Source organism: Protopterus annectens, chromosome 2.part2, assembly GCF_019279795.1.
Source record: "Protopterus annectens isolate FY-2018-M chromosome 2.part2, PAN1.0, whole genome shotgun sequence".
NCBI classification, from domain to species: Eukaryota; Metazoa; Chordata; order Ceratodontiformes; family Protopteridae; genus Protopterus; species Protopterus annectens.
Genome location: NC_056730.1, coordinates 1,019,562,298 through 1,019,579,159, shown reverse-complemented (window position 1 = coordinate 1,019,579,159; position 16,862 = coordinate 1,019,562,298). Strand labels below are relative to the sequence as shown.

Sequence of the window (16,862 nt, the reverse complement as noted above, 5' to 3'; positions counted from 1 at the left end):
CCTGCATGCTGTAAGAAACCATTACCTAGTGTTATTGTCCCCAGGTAAGATTTCTGTCTCTGTTGCAGTTAAAGAAAGTCATATAAATAATGTTTACACAGTTGTTTAAATTCTCTGGTTGGCCTGTGCCTGTTGGATATCAAGTCCCCAGTGCACCCATACTCATATATTCTCCATCATCAAGTTGGCAGCCAATCACGGTTCAGCCATAATTCAGGCAGACATGTGAAATTATCTATTTCTGGGCCTAATGCCACACCTGTTAGTCAATGTGCATGTTTGTACATGCAAGGACCTGCAATGCCCTCCCCTTTAAATGGGAACATTCACAGATGTGGCTGTGAATAGCCAAATACACTTTCCTGGCCCAAATATTGCATGATGTAGACCTCTCTGTCCAGTAGGTGCTGCTAGTGCAGCAGGTCAGACTGCCACCATCTCATTGCATGGGTAAGCCAGTATCTGCCAGTCAGTCCCACTATCCCTCATTGGCTCCTCCACTGTCCATGTCAATAGTCAGTTTTGGGTCATCTGGGTAGGATTCAGAGTTGTATCCACCTGCACCATAGAGATAATTAAGTTTCATCATTTATTTAACTTTATTTAGGTATTATTTCTTGACTCCATCCATCCATCCATCCATCCATCCATCCATCCATCCATCCATCCATCCATCCATCTATCCATCCATCCAGCCATTATATTTCTTAAACAATCCTTGACCTGTGCACCTTGACAGTCATTCAATAAATGTAGCTGTAAAGTCAGAAACATGATTTTCCAGACTGAGTCTGAAAGACTCGGTCAATATTGATCAGAGCATCACCCCATTAAAATATAAATAAATAAGCACACAGACAAATAAGCAAACAAACCAACATTATTAACAAGCTATGTGCCTTCTTCTGGTCACTTATAACTCCATTGTAGCCTTACTGTTTGCCTTTTCTTCCCATACTTCCTTTCCTGATACACAATGTAATTTCTTTCTTCACAATTCCTTGATTCACTCTTACAGTCTTTAGTCCATGGCATTATTCCATACTGCTTCTTACTGTACTTCCCAGCAGACTGAAACCTACCTTCCTAAAATATAAGAACTCTGTTTTATTACCTATTCCATGCCTACTCCAGGAACTATCACCTAGAAATAATGGTTATGGCTGCCGTTCGGTTAGCTCATCTTCATTTCCTCTGCATTATCGAGGAATAAAGCAAGAACATTATTCTTTCCATCCGAGGTCCACATCTTTTACTTGAATTGGGCTTTTGTCAGACCTTCTGCTATATTTTTAGCCTTCTTACCCTGGAGGTGGAAATGGAGATGGTCCAGAGCTTGAAAATTAAAGTTTCATGTGGTTTTGAATCTGATTTTCTTAATTTTCTTCTAAACTTGCCTCTGTCTCATCATCTATGCTGTGTCTGGTGGCGTCTACACTGTCATCAACCAACAGGAATTTCTTGCCTCCAGTCAAACCACCAAATTTCTTTTATCTTTTCCTTATGTCAGTCATCATGAATTTCCTGCAAAGTGCATTTTATCCTATCCACTTCCTCCTCCCTTTGCTTTCAGTGTCTTTTCAATATATCCTGAATGACATGTACCCTGTTTCCAAGCCCATTTGAGGCTAGCCCTAGTTTGCTATGTACACAGTGTGAATGTAGCATTCTACACATTCTGCAGCCATCTGAACAATTTTCACATTTGCATCCGGAGATTCCATAGTAATTGGCTACAACAAGGAGACTTTTTAAACAGCTGAGCTAGTGCAGTCCACCGTGCTAAAAGAAGTTTAGAACTGCTGTGCTTGTCCTGATCTATGAAAGCTCACTGACAGTGAGGGTATCATGAATGAAAAGATTGCAGTATTTCTGCCTTGGCATCATGAACAGCTGGTTTATTGAAAAGTGGAAAATGAAGGGGAGGCTGAGTTTTTACTACTTCCTCACTCTAGAAAGTCATTGGACTCATAGGGAAAGAGCCATAGGAAGATGGAATGCACTGAGAGTAACTTGCAAACACTAAACCAATACAGGTGGCTAGTAAATGCAACATCAAGGGCAACAGACCTGTAGCTCATATACTGTCATAGATAACAATACAGCTGTATAAGGTAGGAGCCTGGTCCAAATCAGTGGGCAGGCTAAATTTGCATTTATTGTTAAAGAACACTCAAAACGTGCATAAATTATTTTGAGCCTCTGCATCTAGTAATAAGAGGAGTAGTGGAGAGCGTGTATGTGATTTAATTAATGTTTTTAGTGTACTTGTGGGGAATACAGAGACCTAGTAAAAGTATGGAGATTACTGAAAATTGATGTTTGAAGATAAAGACTAGTGAATGGTTAGTGAAAGGTTTACCACCAGTGCCAGATTATAATAGGGGCAATATGGGCAGGCCTCCATCTGGGGCCCGTGACTTCAGGGGGTCACTACAATGAGATAAGTCTTCTGTTAATTTAAAGTAATTTTGTTACACTCAGCACTCCTAAAACATTTCAGTTACATAAGTGCTTAAAGTAACAGTTGCTAGCCTCATAAATTTAATTTTAATCATTTGAAAGCAGCCATGAATATTTTCTATACGTGGGTTGCTGAATCTGTTGTACATGTCTAGTATGTGCTCCAGAGCTGCAACCCTGTGTGACAGAGATGCTGGGAGTAGAGTGACACTTGTTGAGAACTTATCTGTCTAGTGAAGGCAGGGAACTGGAAATAATCAGAACAGCAATGGGGAAGTGAATAAAAGCAAATAAAAACATCTCTACCATCCCTGATTTTGCAGATATCTTTTGTGGTATTCTTGTAAAGCATTGAGTATTTATACAACCAGTAAGTAATGGCAGCTGTCTGATTTATGAAAAAAGTAATAATAAATACATAAAAAAACAGCACTGTTTTAGTGTGCATGCATGGCTTGTATGCAAACTGTCACCGCGTGCAGATAGTATTTTCATCATGATTCCTCATGCAAAACAAGCATCTAGTGTATCATTTAAAAACACTTTATTGGTATTACAGTTAGATGAGCTGTAAGTTCTGTGTAGGAGGACATGGGCTGTTTGTAGATAAAAGTAACTTACCTATTGTTTTCTCACTTTAAACAGTCTGGCTTTGCAGGACTAGCACTAATTTGTGTGAAATAAGTTGGAAAATTTGTGACCAGTTGCCTGAAAGTTGAAGTCATATACCGCTACGTAATTTTTGAGAAAGCACCTGACTTTGCCTCATATTTTGGTCTGCTCCTCATAAATTTTGTGCTTTTTCTTTGTAAATCATTATGGACTACAGTCACTAAATAATCACAGACATTTGAGTTTCAGACTTTATGTCATTCAGAAAATGCAGTGGAACACAACTAGCAACTTTTTAAATTTATAAGAACACTATTTAAAATATCTGCTTAATTTTAACTTTTTTTCCTGCATTGAGAGGTTGAGAAGATGCTTTTTATCACAACTGAATGAGGTACACACAGCAAGTGGTATAACTGTTGGATTGGAGTGGGGATTGCCTTTGAATGAAAATAACTTGCAGTTTTGTTGTTTGTTCAGTTAACTATCTGGCCTGGAAGGACTAGTATGCATTTTTGTGAAATAAATTAGGAATACCGTTGACAACTGTTTGTGTGAAAGTTGAAACTGCATAGCTCTCAACTGTCCCTGATTTCAGAAAATGTTGTTGAATTTCCATTACATTTCAATTTGTTACTTATAAAATATGTGGTTTTCTGGAAAATCATTGAGGATTGCGCTTACTAAATAATGAAAGAAAATGCACATTACTGAAAAAAAAAACAAAATTTGTAGCAAACTGAAAACAATATTTAAAACTTGTTTGTGACTTGGGGTCTTTCTCCATCATTATATTTGGTTTTATCCCTGATTCTTATGCTGAGAGGATGAGAGGTATTATTTTTTATCACATTCAGATGAACTTTATACATCAAAGTGACTATAACTTCTTGGTGGGGTTTGGAGATGTCTATAGAAGTAACTTACACTGTTGTTTGCTCAGTTAGCCATTTGGCTTAGCAGGGTTAGTCTGCATTTGTGTGAAATAAGTTGCAAAGCTTAGTCTACCGTGAGTTTCTATAAAACAAACTTAAAATGCATTATTGTATCCATAATCAATTAATTAAGTTATACCACAAATCATACATCTGAGGTGCATAGAGTCAACAATGGGGTTATAATTGCTGATCATGGGGGCTGTCTGTGGATGACAATAACTGACCCTATCATCATGATCAAGTTAAACAGCCATTAGTTTGGTTTTAGAGGACTAGTATTTATTGTCAAAAGCAAGATGGAATACTTTAAAGTGAACATTTTTTATCACCATTGGACATTTGAGGTGTACACAATCAAGAGACTGTAAGTCACTATAATAGTAATTGAAGGGCATGGAAATCGGGCAATAATGGCAGCAGTTCAAAGTGTCAACAATATGTGTAGTCCAGGAAAATGTGTGTGTGTGTGTGTGTGTGTGTGTGTGTGTGTGTGTGTGTGTGTGTGTGTGTGTGTTGGGGGGTGAGGGCTTACACTTTGAAAAATGTCAAAGGCCTAACATACACTTAATCTACCACTGTTCACCCTCTACTGCTGTATAGTGTGCCCAGTTACTTTCATTTATACTGGTAAATAAATGTAGTCAGCAAAACTATGAGTCAGCTTGGATAGTTTAGCTGTGACAAAACTGAATGAAGTCTGAAGAAGCTTTTGAGGTTTGATCCATATTAGCCACAGAGATGTAACTTAGCTGCATCACCCAAGGAAACCAAGCTGCATTTCATGGCTTTCTTAAAACAGGAAAAGCTGACTACTATGAATTCATTTGTGGTCTTCAAAGTAGCAGTAGTGCCCCAGAACAGAACTGTCTTCTTTGAAAGAGAAACAACCAAACAGTAAATGAGGCTGTAAACTGCTAGAACTTGTCCTACTCCTTTTCGCAGCCAATATTATACTGATTTCCAGAATGCGCTGCAGTTTGTGAATAAAAAATATTTAAAGTATATTTAATATTTAAAGTATCAGTTAATCAAAAAGTGGAGACAGTGTACCTAATAAATATAGATGGTGGGTTCTTCTCTATTATTAATTTCTAGAAGATATTTTATTCATAGGTTCATAGGTAGATACTAGGCTATCAGCTCAAGTGCCTATGTAAGCCTAGCCAACAAGGTTCCCTGGCTTTTGCCACCCAAGAAAATTATATTCCTGTGCCCCTGTCGAGCAGAGCCACAGAAGTGATCCCGGGGTTAATTTCCTGTTTCCCATCCATTTATCGAGATTTTTCTTGAAGAATGCTAATGAGGAACTCTGCTTGACATAGATGGGTAGCTTGTTCCAGAGTATGGGAAGTCTCTGGGACAGGAATCTATTCCTCCAGCATGTTCTGTTTATTGTGGTGACAAGGTTTAGGTCCCTAGAACATGTAGCCCGGAGAGATTGGGATTTATTTAGGTGTAGCATGCCCAACAGCTTTGGGTTTGACATAGCTTTGTATGTTAGGCAGAGATCACCTCGGGGTAGGTGATATGCTATGGAGTAAAGCTAGTGTTTTTTGAGATGGTCAGCATAGGGCATCTGTTTGTGGGTGGTAATTCTCTTTGTGAGGTACTTCTGTGGCCTTTCCTGCTGTTGCAGATGTCTTGTGAGGTACATTCCAAAAGGGGAGCTGTACTCTATAATGGGTCTAATGAGTGTTGAGTAGAGAGGAACAATTACCTTTTTTTTCCTGGATGAGAACCCTTTAGCCAAACATGCAGAGATACGGATTTACTTCACTTGACCGAAAACTCGTTTGACCGAATCATTTCACTGAAACCAAATCGCCAAAAGCTCAAATGACCGAAAACTCATTTGACCAAATTTAATTTGACCGAAAATAGTAGTGGCAGTGTATATGCCCTTTTCCTCACTGTAGCGCAACCCTGGAGTTAGTATATATACTTAGGGGGCTATGGGAGGGCATAGCCCCCAACATCGGGGGTGTGGTGGGCATGGCCCCCACCTAGATTGGTTTTACATTGTCCAGTTTCTGTTAAGAGGGTAAGTAAGTAGAGTTTAACCAACTTAGGTGGGGGGTACGTACCCTACACCCCCCAATGTGGGGTGGGCTGTGTCCCCCACCCTCCCTAACTATATATACTAACTCCAGGGTTGCACTACAGTGGGGAAAAGGGCATATACACTGCCACTATTATTTTCGGTCAAATGAAATCCGGTCAAATGAGTTTTCGGTCATTTGAGCTTTCGGCGATTTGGTCGAAGTGAAATGAAATTCGGTCAAATGAGTTTTCGGTCAAGTGAAGTAAATCCAGAGTAACTACAGGAGTGGTGTGTGTGTGTGTGTGTGTGTGTGTGTGTGTGTGTGTGTGTGTGTGTGTGTGTGTGTGTGTGTGTGTCTGTGTGTGAGTATGTGGAGATTATTTCAAGAATATAATTTTTAGAAATGTATTATAAAAGATTTGCAATACAGATTATAACAGCATTATCTAGTGGCCACCCTAAAAGTCTAAGCTTCAAAACTGATTTGTATTAATTTCAACTAAAATATGCAGAAGAGAGTTACTCAAATGCTGCTGTTGAGGAGATAAACAAGAGGAGGGTTAGGCATGTGAAGAAAGGCTTAACATTTAGTGACTGTGCAAAATTCAGTAAGGGTGTGAGTAGGAGCTTGACTGGAATTTGTTATATTATCTAGGACAAGAAGGTGGTATGGGCTTGAGAAGGAGAAAGGAGGGAAAGGGGCGGCACCTGAACAGCAGACTATTTCAGGGAAACTTCAGGAAACACTTTTTTCAGACAGATTGATGAGGCACTGGAATGTCATCCTAAAAAATGTGAGTATAAGTCAACAGAGGCATCCAAAGGGTCCCATAGAAATGGAAGGTAAAGCAGCAGCTAAGTGCAACAACTCTCTAAGTTTAAATGTCCATATACATTTATTTTAAGCTTCTTGTATGGCTGTGTGATTTATTTAGTTCACTCATTCAACACATTTATTTTCTTAACTGGCACAAAAATATGTCGTACAAGATGAGTCCTTATTTTCAGGTATGTCCCACAAGACTATAGTAAAATAAAAAAATACACAGCACATTGTGCAGTGACATGAAATATAATAAAGGAAACAATCCCAAAGGATGTAGCAGCAAACCAAACACCAGTAAAGATATTATACCACTACACAGGCCGAACAATGAAGGAAACCACCATAAATTAGCAAAGACCACAGGTTATTGTTGCTTTCATCTCCAAGAGACTTCATCAGAATAAATTAAACATGCATCAGCAACTCCTTATTTATCAAACCACTAATTACGTTCAATTAAAAAACACACATTCTTAAAGATACAAAGACCAGGACATTTTGAAAAGGCAAGAGCAAGTCATTTTAAAACATTCAGTCTCCTATTTTTTAAAAAAAAAACATTTAATATTAACATAATCATTTATACCAGGTTGTTTGTCAGCACTTAATTTTAACTGCCACATAGTTTCTCTTTGCTCAAGGAAATCCTTGAAGGACCCACCCCTAATATTCATCACTACATGTTCTAAAACTGTAAACAAATTTTTTTTGTATCCCTTACATTTTAGACAATGCCTAAACAGGGCATTATTAATATTCTTAGTCTTAATACAATAATAATGTTGCTTTATTTTTTTACTCAAAGACCTTGTGGTCATTCCATCATAAAATTCACCACAAAAGGGATAAATAGCAATGTAAACCATACCACATGTATTACAACTGTATATTCCATCAATACGAATGGTCTTATTTAAATGTGGTAATTCAACATAAGGTCCTTCTAAAATGAATGTACAAGAGATACAGAAACCACATTTGTACATTCCCTTACAACGCCTCCCTGTATCATGATTACTTCTAGTAAGAGACTCTAATTTAAACAATTTTTTAGACAGTGAGTATTCTTATATGTAAAGTTAGGCTTGTTACCAACAACCTGTGATAAAGCAGAAGTTCCTTGTAAAATATTCCAGTTTCTACTTATAATAGATCTTATACTATGTCTGTCAATGGACATATCCAAAACATGAGGTACCATAATTACCTTTATTGTGCAGGTTAGTATTTGTGCCACTTGAAACAGCTTGTGTTTTATTATTATTACTAAACCCATATAATAAAATAGGGGGGGGGTCATTAACCATTCTTTCTGTAATCTCTCCAACAAGTCTATCTAACAAATCTGAAGGATATCCCCTCTGTAAAAAGAAATGATAAATAAATGTAACCTCTTTTTCAAAAACAGTATTATATGAAAATATCTGCGACACGTATGAACTGACCCTTAGGTATATTATTTTTCATAAAAACTGGATGGTTACTGAATGTAAGTAACCGTTGACAAAGGTATCCTTCCTGTGAATGTTACTGTTAAATTTACTGTTGTGCATGCCCCACATTAAGGTAACATCCAAAAAATGAACAGTTAAAGCAACGCTACCCACCACACATTTTAAAAAATCAGAAGAACTGTTTATGCTATCACAAAAAGCAGTCACTTGATCCATGCTATGTTCTAAAATACAAAAAAAATCATCCACATATCTAACGTAAAAAACAACCTTGTAATGATCCATAATAGATCTCAGAACACTGTGTTCCCACCACCCAAGGACAAGATTGGTGTAAGCTGGGGCCACTGCTGACCCCATAGCTACATATCTCAACTGTTTGTAAATTTTTCCATTAAACAAAAAATAATTGTTATTAAGCACTAAATCCAACAAAGTACATAAAACAAAAATGTTGTTGGGGAAACAATGGCCACAGTCCCCAAAAATTGTCTAACAGTGTCCACTCCCTTGTTATGCAGAATACTGATAAGCAATGACTGAACATCCACAGTAAATATAATATTTTTACCAGGATAAAAAGAATAATTAACATTAAAATTCCTGATTTTATCCAGAAAATGCCATGTGTCCTTAATAAAGGATTCCAATTTTTGTACCAAAGGAGTCAACATATAATCTATAACCAAAGAAATGGTCACTGAACTGGGTGAAGAGACAATGGGTCTAAATGGGGGATTAAGGAGGTCTTTGTGAATTTTGGGGATACCAAACAAGGTCCCCAAAAAAGGATGGTCAACCAGCATAAACTCATACATACCCCCAGTGATGTAACCATCAATCAAAAGTTCATATAGGTGTACACATATGGAATGGTAGGCTTTATAAATAGAATTGTAGTCAGTAAGTAAATACTTTAACTCATTATTCAACTTATTCTCCATAGATTGTATATACTTGTCTTGCTCCAAAATTACCTGCCCCCCTCCCTTGTCAGCCTTCATAAACCAAAGATGATGTAAATTACTTAATTCCTTTAAGGCTAAATGTTGAGCCTTAGTGAGACTGTAGTATTTTACTTCAGGCTTAACCTGAATCAATCTCCTAATCTCATCTTCACAGCAATTTTCAAACACATGCAAAGTGTTAACTAAAGGTGGAGATATGGTGCTGGGTTTACTAAATGTACGTTTACCTAAACCAACTTCAGAAAAAAATAAATTCAAATTTAATTTCCGACAAAACATTTTTAAATCGCGCAAAGTGTGCCCCAAGTCCATCCTTTTACAGGGCACAAAATTAAGTCCCAATCCTAAAACAAATAAATGTTCAAAAGTAAAAGAATGTTCAGACAAATTGTATATTTGAACAGTAGAATTATCATTGTAAAAGTCTGCACTCAAGGATTTTGTTTTTTCTTGTTTCTCACAGAAGCCTTCCTCTTCGGGGCATCGCTCATCTGGTTCTGGCCCAATATTTGTTGCTTGTCTAAAGGCATTCGCCCTATGCTATTAGAAGTATGTCCAAAAAATGTAAACCCATTCTGTTCATCATTGAAAGTTTCAGTTTCCTCATCCACAGTCACATTTGAATCGGCTGAAACAGCACCCGCAGACTCTTCATTGTGCTGTTCAAAATCCGTTGACAAACCGGAAGTTACGTTGCCAGTAGTATCTTTTATAGCATTACAATTGGAAGCCAGAATTCCTCATTGAACAAAGCAGTTGCCATAATGTCCACTGAAAATACTTTATGCCTTAAAGGGAACATAGGTGTTTCTAACCTCAGAAAAGTGAGAAAACGCTATATTGGTGGAATAAGTATCAATGTCCCTTTGTAATTTCTTTAGTTTTCCCTGAATTAGCCCATGATCAAACTCCTCTATATAAGACAACATGTTTGAATAGTCTTTATTCAAGGAGGGCAATTTCAAAATTTATTTCTGAAATGAGGCTCTGGTTTTAATAATTTCATTATGGACTTCAGTAATCCATTGCTTGTTACGAACAACTAGCAACTTCAAAAACTCTAGTGTGGTTTTTGAAAAGAAAGAAGCCAGTTCAGAGAAAAATGAGTCAGTGGGTAGCACACCATCGAGGCACTTGAAAAAACACAAATCCTTGGGTACTACCCCCACTTGTATACATTTATCAAAGTATTTTGTTTCCACTACTAAAGCCATGTACTTCTTTAAGGATTTTTCCAACAACGACAAAAGATGTTTGGCTTCTTTTTCTACCTCCACATCCCTCCCTGTTATAGATGTGGAGGATAGGGCCAAATGGTAACCATCAAATGGATCAAAATCACAGTTTAATATTGCCTTAATGTCACTAAACAAATGGTTTCCACTGTCAGAATGATGCCCAGAGGAAGACTTCTCTATAACAGTTTCTACACTTTCATCATCTGAAATCAGAGAGGAAACTCTAGTAAAGGCAGTCTTGTTGTAAATACCTGCCAGTAAAGTTTCCAAAGTCTTTTGCATGTATTTCATGGAACAAACACGCATGGAAAGCAAGTTGGTATCTTTTGCATCAGCCATACCAGGTGTAGGATGAATAGACATCTCCATTAGTGGGTCCTCATTCAGTCCAGACATCCACCGGAAAGATAAGACACTAATAAAGGAAACAATCCCAAAGGATGTAGCAGCAAACCAAACACCAGTAAAAATATTATACCACCACACAGGCCAAACAATGATGAAAACCACCAGAAAATTGCAAAGACCACAGGTTATTGTCGCTTTCGTCTCCAAGAGACTTCATCAGAATAAATTAAACATGCATCAGCAACTCCTTATATATCAAACCACTAATTACGTTCAATTAAAAAACACACATTCTTAAAGATACAAAGACCAAGACATTTTTAAAAGGCAAGAACAAGTCATTTTAAGACCCTCAATCTCCTATTTTTTTTTAAAAAAAAAACATTTAATATTAACAAAATCATTTATACCAGGTTGTTTGTCAGCAACTAATTAGGTGTCAGCACCTAATTAGGTGTCAGCACCTAATCTTAACTGCCACATAGTTTCTCTTTGCTCAAGAAAATCCTTGCAGGACCCACCCATAATATTCATCACTACATGTTCTAAAACTGTAAACAAAAATTTTTTGTATCCCTTACATTTTAGGGAATGCCTAAATAGGGGTTATTAGTATTCTTAGTCTTAATACAATAATAATGTTCCTTTATTTTTTTACTCAAAGACCTTGTGGTCATTCCATCATAAAATACACTACAAAATGAACAAATTAAAAAAAAAATAGGATGAAGTCTCTTGGAGACGAAAGTGACAATAAACTGTGGTCTTCGCTAATTTCTGGTGGTTTCCTTCATCGTTCGGCTGTGCGGTGATGTGAAATATACAAAAATAAAGGCATTTGTACAAAATGCTGACAGTCAAAATGTAGTTTTCATTAAACAAATGTATTTTCTGAAAAAAAAGCTGATGAATATCACCTCATTTAATTATGAAAATACATCATACTGTAATCTGCCATGCTTATAATTTATATGTTACCCTCAGTCTGCATAACTCCTTCCTTTCTTTGTCATTTTCTTCTGCTCTTGCTAGAAGCCAGGCCTCATTCTGAACCCGGTGTTTTTCAAGCATTTCCTGGAGCTCCTATAAAGGAACAAATATGGTTATGTTATTAAAGTTTAGCTATCTGCTTGTTTTAACATTATGTACATTAGGTTTGTCCCAGTCAAAATTTTGATTTAATAGACTATGTCAATAAAATTCACTGAACAAATAAAATATATTGTATGGACATCTTTGTATCACTATGGCATCCATGGGGAAGAACTGCAGAGGTGAAAATCTTGAATGTCTACGAGAAACAACTGGAATTGCTGCAAAAGTGGGATTCAGTATTTATTCCAATGGTAAGCATACCTTTCAACTTGCAGATGTAGAAAATCTGGAGAAAGGCTGTTAAAAAGTTGTTGCATTTGTCCAATAGTCTGGACTCTTAGCATAAAAATTACATACCAAATAACTCCTAGCAATTAGAAAATGAGAGACACAAAATGATGCCAGCCAGCATCCCAAATGAAACAATCTTACGTAGCTATACAGCCGATATCCCATCAGAAATAAGACATCAAGATTGTACTATGCAAAAGTTCAGAAACACTGACATCAAAAGAGGAACTGCGATGGATGTATTCTGTGCTGTATACAGAAATTACACTGCAACATTAAACAAGTCAGCGGTGCAATACTGATCCAATGATACTTCCCACTAAGGCAAGTCACTGCAGGTGGGAACAGGTATCTTGCCTGAGTACAGGTGAACCAACTTAAAAAATTACAGGAATTACTTTTAAATACCTGTAGTATTTGCCAAGCTTGACATCAGCCCAGCATTGTCTAAAATGGCCCATTATCTTCACTCAGTACATCCAACTAACTTACCCAAATAGTGGGAACAACAGCACACCACGTTGGAAGTAGTTACACAGGTTATGCTTGAGCACACTGTAAATACCTCTCTTTTCTGTACTTTGGCTATGAAAATAGCAACATGTGTTTTATGATTAGGGGTTCAACAAACAATAAAGACAACCTGAGGTGATTTCTAAATACGCTGACACAAACACACTTTCACTAGCACCAGTATGGAGGAAAGTTAATGATTTGACTTACTAAGCATTTTTAACCTCCTTCTAGTCATATGCCATAAGCAACAGTCACATCTCTCTTGTGACATCATCATGTCTGACATTAGGGGCCACAGGCACAGGCTGATGACATGATGGTTGCATTTTGAAACAAGAATAAACAAATCATGATTTTAAAGGGGATACTTAGAACTCATGGCACCCTGTTGTTTTTAAATAAAATCTGTCATTTCTTGCAAATACTGGACAACTGAGTGTTATGCTAATCCAAAACATCTCAGTGTATTCATTGCATTTATCTGATTAATTAGCCATAACTTGGCTTAATGTAGTAACATTGTGTGTGTGTGTGTGTGTGTGTGTGTGTGTGTGTGTGTGTGTGTGTGTGTGTGTGTGTGTGTGTGTGTGTGTGTGTGTGTGTGTGTATGTGTGTGTGTAGGGATTCAAAAGCTCCCTTGGGAAATACAGCTGTGATCTACTGACCTATAAAAGGGTGTTTGTTAGCTTGCTTGTTTAGTGTTTTAATATCTACATGCAAACAAGACCAATTTATTTTTATATTTTATTACTCAGATAAATACACTCAATGCACCAAGATGTTTCCCATTAATAATAATAAATTGGGAGACATCTCAGTGTATTTGTTGCATTTATCTGATTAGGTAGACAGAACTTGAATGAATGTTGTGAATATGAGTGTGTGTGTGTGTGTGTGTGTGTGTGTGTGTGTGTGTGTGTGTGTGTGTGTGTGTGTGTGTGTGTGTGTGTGTGTGTGTGGGGTGGGGGTAGACAGAAATGCCCCCAGAAAATACAGCTATGATTTATTGATTTATAAAAAGATAACTATTAGCTTGATTGCTTATAGTTTTAATATGTAACCGCAAACAAGACTTACTTATGTAAAAGTACTTCTCAAGAATACCCAGGATGGCTATGAAATATGCTGCCTCAGCCTAAGTGCAAGGGAGGTAGATATACTGGGGTCTTTTAAAACCAGTGTAGACAAATGGTTTGGTAAGAGGGTCTATGATCCACGACTAATCATGTACAAACTCAATGAAAGTCTCTAATGAAGGTTCTGAAATTGATTTACATATATAATGAATACTGAATACCCTTCCCACTGACTAACCCACTCTGTAAATGGATATAGCAAGAATCAAGTACATTTTTTAATGCCATCTGTGCTTTGGTCTCGTGTGCATATGTGTGTGTGCGTGTGTGTGTGTGTGTGTGTGTGTGTGTGTGTATGTATATATATATATATATATATATATATATATATATATATATATATATAGTCCACTTTAAAATGCCGAAATCTCGAGTTTAAAAAAAAACGAACCCAAAACATTGAGATTTCGGTATCTCGACATTTAAAAGTGGGGAAAAAAAGACAGACACCTAAAATAAAGTGATTGCAGGGGGGCAAGCCCCCCTGCAGCCACCCACCCCCCTACTTAAATATACCAACTCCGAGATCGCGCTACAGTGAGGAGAACGGTAATGTTCCTGTTGCACTTACTGTTCTCTTCACTGTAGCAGGATCTCGGAGTGGATATATTGAAATGAGGGGGTTGTGGGGGGTTCAGATGGGCTTGCCCCCCTGCAAACACTTTATTTTAGTTCATTTGTGGGTTTTTTTTTCACTTTCAAATGTCGAGATACCAAAATCTCGGTGTTTTGGGTTCATTTTTTTTTAATTCAAGATTTTGGCATTTTGGCATTTTAAAGTGGACCTATATATATATATATATATATATATATATATATATATATATATATATATATATATATATGGGATTTTGTGGCTATCTGTGTAATCTCGGAGTACATATGGCGCATGGAGTGTGACATCTATTGAAGGTTGCAGGAAATGTATGCTCATGTAGACAGATGGCTTGATGAGATAGTCTATTGCAGAATATTTACTGAAAAACAGAAATGTTTTCACCAACAGGCAAACTCCACTGAGTCCTATGGGCAAAGTGAGCAATGTAAGATATTTTTATTTATAACATTTGTAGACAGAGTAGGTCAGCAAGAGTTTTTAGGGTAAACAGTTGAGACTTGTGTGACTTAGTCACAACAAAATGTATTATTTTATATGTTTCAATGTCTTAGTATTTAAAATTGGTCCACGGCCTCAGATGAGACCATTACCAGCCCTTCTGCATGAAAACAAAGTAAAAAAAACCCACCTCAAATCCATAATCCCAATTTCTTTTTAAAACGTTCTATAGTATCCACTGGTCTAACTACTAATGGTAACAAATTCCATCTATTTCTAGCTCTAGTCTAAAAAACATTTCTAACTTGTTTAGATCTCATCACTTTCAAGTCAATAGTAAACTGATAGTTCCTAGTACTTCATACCTCAGAAAAGGAAATTCTTAGTTCATAGATACTTATTAGGATATCAGTTTAAGAGCCATTTTAAGCCTGGCCAAGCTAAAAGCTAACCCCAGATTTGCCAAAATATTGCTGGTGTCTCAATACCCCAAATAATTTTATGGTTATGATATAGGCTTCTACCCATCAAGCATTTACAGGCTGCCTCTTTTCCATTAGGGGCATAATGCCAAACCTAGGGTAAATTTGAAATTTCTGATCTTTTGGTCCAAGTCATATTTGAATAGGGTTAGGGATGAGCTTTGCTTCACATGGATAGGAAACCTGTTACAAACAAGTGGTAGTCTTTGAAGACACATACCTGTCCCTCCAATATGTCTATGTCACAAATGAGGTTTAATTCCTTAGAACAGCTATTTCTGATGCTATTTCGTTTGTGGATGTGCAACAAATCCATCAGTGTGGGATTAAAGGATGCCCTGTAGGCTAGGTATACATTGCTGCACATCAATAATTTAAAATATACATTCCCTTTATGTTTTTAGTGAAGAATTCTTTCAGTTTGCTCAGTCAACAAGTATCTGTTCTAGAAAATATGCCAGTGCCATACAGGTTTATAGGTTCATAAGTGTATACTAGGCTATCGACCACTAGGGCCCTTAAAAGCCTAGCCATGCAACCCAAATGTGACCTACAAATTTGATTTATATTTGATTTATAGGGGGTGATTTACTGACTGCCTCTGTCCATCAGAGACACAGGCACCAGAGCAGGAGACAAATTCCAACTACCCATCCCCTGCGCTTAAAACAGGAATAGGGAGGAATTCTGATTCACACGGATGGGAGCCTATTCCAGAGAATGGGAATTCTCTGAGAAACATATATGTCTCTCCAACATGTCATATCTATGTTGCAAGCAAAATCTAGGTCTTTTAATCTAGTAGTTTTGATGCTGTTTGTTTTCAGGATGTGCAAAAGATTCATCAAAACAAGTCCAGGGATGCCTTGTATGTAAGACAAAGATCATCTCTAAGAAGTCTGTATGATACAGAGTAAAGAGATAGGGCTTTGAGGTGATCAATGTAGGACATTGTGTTTATGTCCTGTATTCTTTTTGTAAGGAGCATTTGTGGATGTTCCATTTGCTGCATGTGTCTGGTCAGGTACATATCGAATGGGGCATTATAAACTATGATGGGCTTGATGAGTGCTGAGTACAGTGGTTTGATGACATCTCTGGACCTAGATGCCACCCCATTGCTTATAAGTTGAGCAAGATAGAAGGATTTGTTTACTAACATGGACACATGTTGGTCGAAGGCTAGGTTACTATCTACATGACTTCCCTGATCCCTAAAATCATCTTTTAAGGGTGTTTTGTTGATGGTGTAGTTACCCAGGTGGAGACTTCCCAAAAGGTACTATAATGCATTTCTTGGTATTGAGTTTTAATCCATGGCTTTGGCACCAAGCTTATACCTCTATTAAACCTTCCTGTAGGGTGTTCTCATCTTGGAGGAATTCAATTACTACTCC

The 16,862-nt window shown here is 37.2% G+C and overlaps 1 protein-coding gene across 2 annotated transcripts in view; it reads right to left on the bottom strand.

The window, feature by feature from the left end:
- The window catches only part of LOC122795869 (leucine-zipper-like transcriptional regulator 1), a 1,318,154-nt gene that overhangs the window by 97,454 nt on the left and 1,203,838 nt on the right, over window positions 1-16,862 (bottom strand). For both annotated transcript variants that reach the window (XM_044064282.1, XM_044064283.1), the window contains one exon: window positions 11,867-11,971. In XM_044064282.1, coding sequence (XP_043920217.1) covers window positions 11,867-11,971 — 105 coding nt within the window. The remainder of the gene's footprint in view (window positions 1-11,866; window positions 11,972-16,862) is intronic.